The 725-nt window shown below is 61.5% G+C and overlaps 1 protein-coding gene across 1 annotated transcript in view; it reads left to right on the forward strand.

The window, feature by feature from the left end:
• Positions 1-582: 582 nt before the first annotated feature.
• The window catches only part of SYNPO (synaptopodin), a gene marked incomplete at both ends in the record, with an annotated part of 2,356 nt that continues 2,213 nt past the window's right edge, over positions 583-725 (forward strand). The window contains 1 exon segment of the mRNA XM_010138219.1: positions 583-722. Coding sequence (XP_010136521.1) covers positions 583-722 — 140 coding nt within the window.

A 725-nucleotide genomic window follows, 5' to 3' on the forward strand; every position in this document is an offset into this window, starting at 1 on the left:
CATCTCGTGTTGCTCCATAAATCAGTCCCCAGAAGGGGCTGGTCACCAGCCTTGCCGTGAGGTTGTGGTGGGCTGGCATCTATCTCCCCACTGACGATGAGTTTGCTTTCCTGCCCGCTCGGGGCTGAGTGGGCTGGGATTTGGGGTGAAGGGCTGGAGGACACACACGGGCCCCTTCCCTGCCTGCTGCCTCTTCAAGCTGGGGGCCAAAACCATGTGAGCTGCAACCTGAGACTTGCCGAAGCCCTTGGAGAAATTCCTTTCCCATACAGTCACTGTGATGGGAAATAGAGGGCTGGAGAGAAGGAAAGGTCTTGAGTGCCCCTGAGTGTCCTCTGGGCTCTGCTGTCTGTCCCTGTAGTGTGCAGAGCTGCAGCTCAGCAGCTGGGTGGGGGCTGCCTTGGGTCCCCACCACCCCTGGACTTCGATATTCCCCAGGAACATCCCCCCTTCCCCCAGAAGCCAGGAAGGGGTTGGGATGCTGTGAGGGACCTGGAGAAAGGGTTGCTGGCCCTGGCTGGGGAGGGCTGAGATCCCACATCCCTCCCAAGCCTTTCTAACCCCCCTCTCCCCTCTGCCCAGGTCTCTCCCGCAGCGCCAGCCTCTCTGAGAAGGAGCTGAAGGAGGCGAAGGCACGGAGCCAGAGGATTGCAGCGCAGCTCACCACGGCACCTGGCCCCAGCTCCAAGGGCGTCCTGCTCTTCAACCGCCGCAAGCAGCGTGTC

Source organism: Buceros rhinoceros, unplaced genomic scaffold (genome assembly GCF_000710305.1).
Source record: "Buceros rhinoceros silvestris isolate BGI_N320 unplaced genomic scaffold, ASM71030v1 scaffold34196, whole genome shotgun sequence".
NCBI lineage: Eukaryota > Metazoa > Chordata > Aves > Bucerotiformes > Bucerotidae > Buceros > Buceros rhinoceros.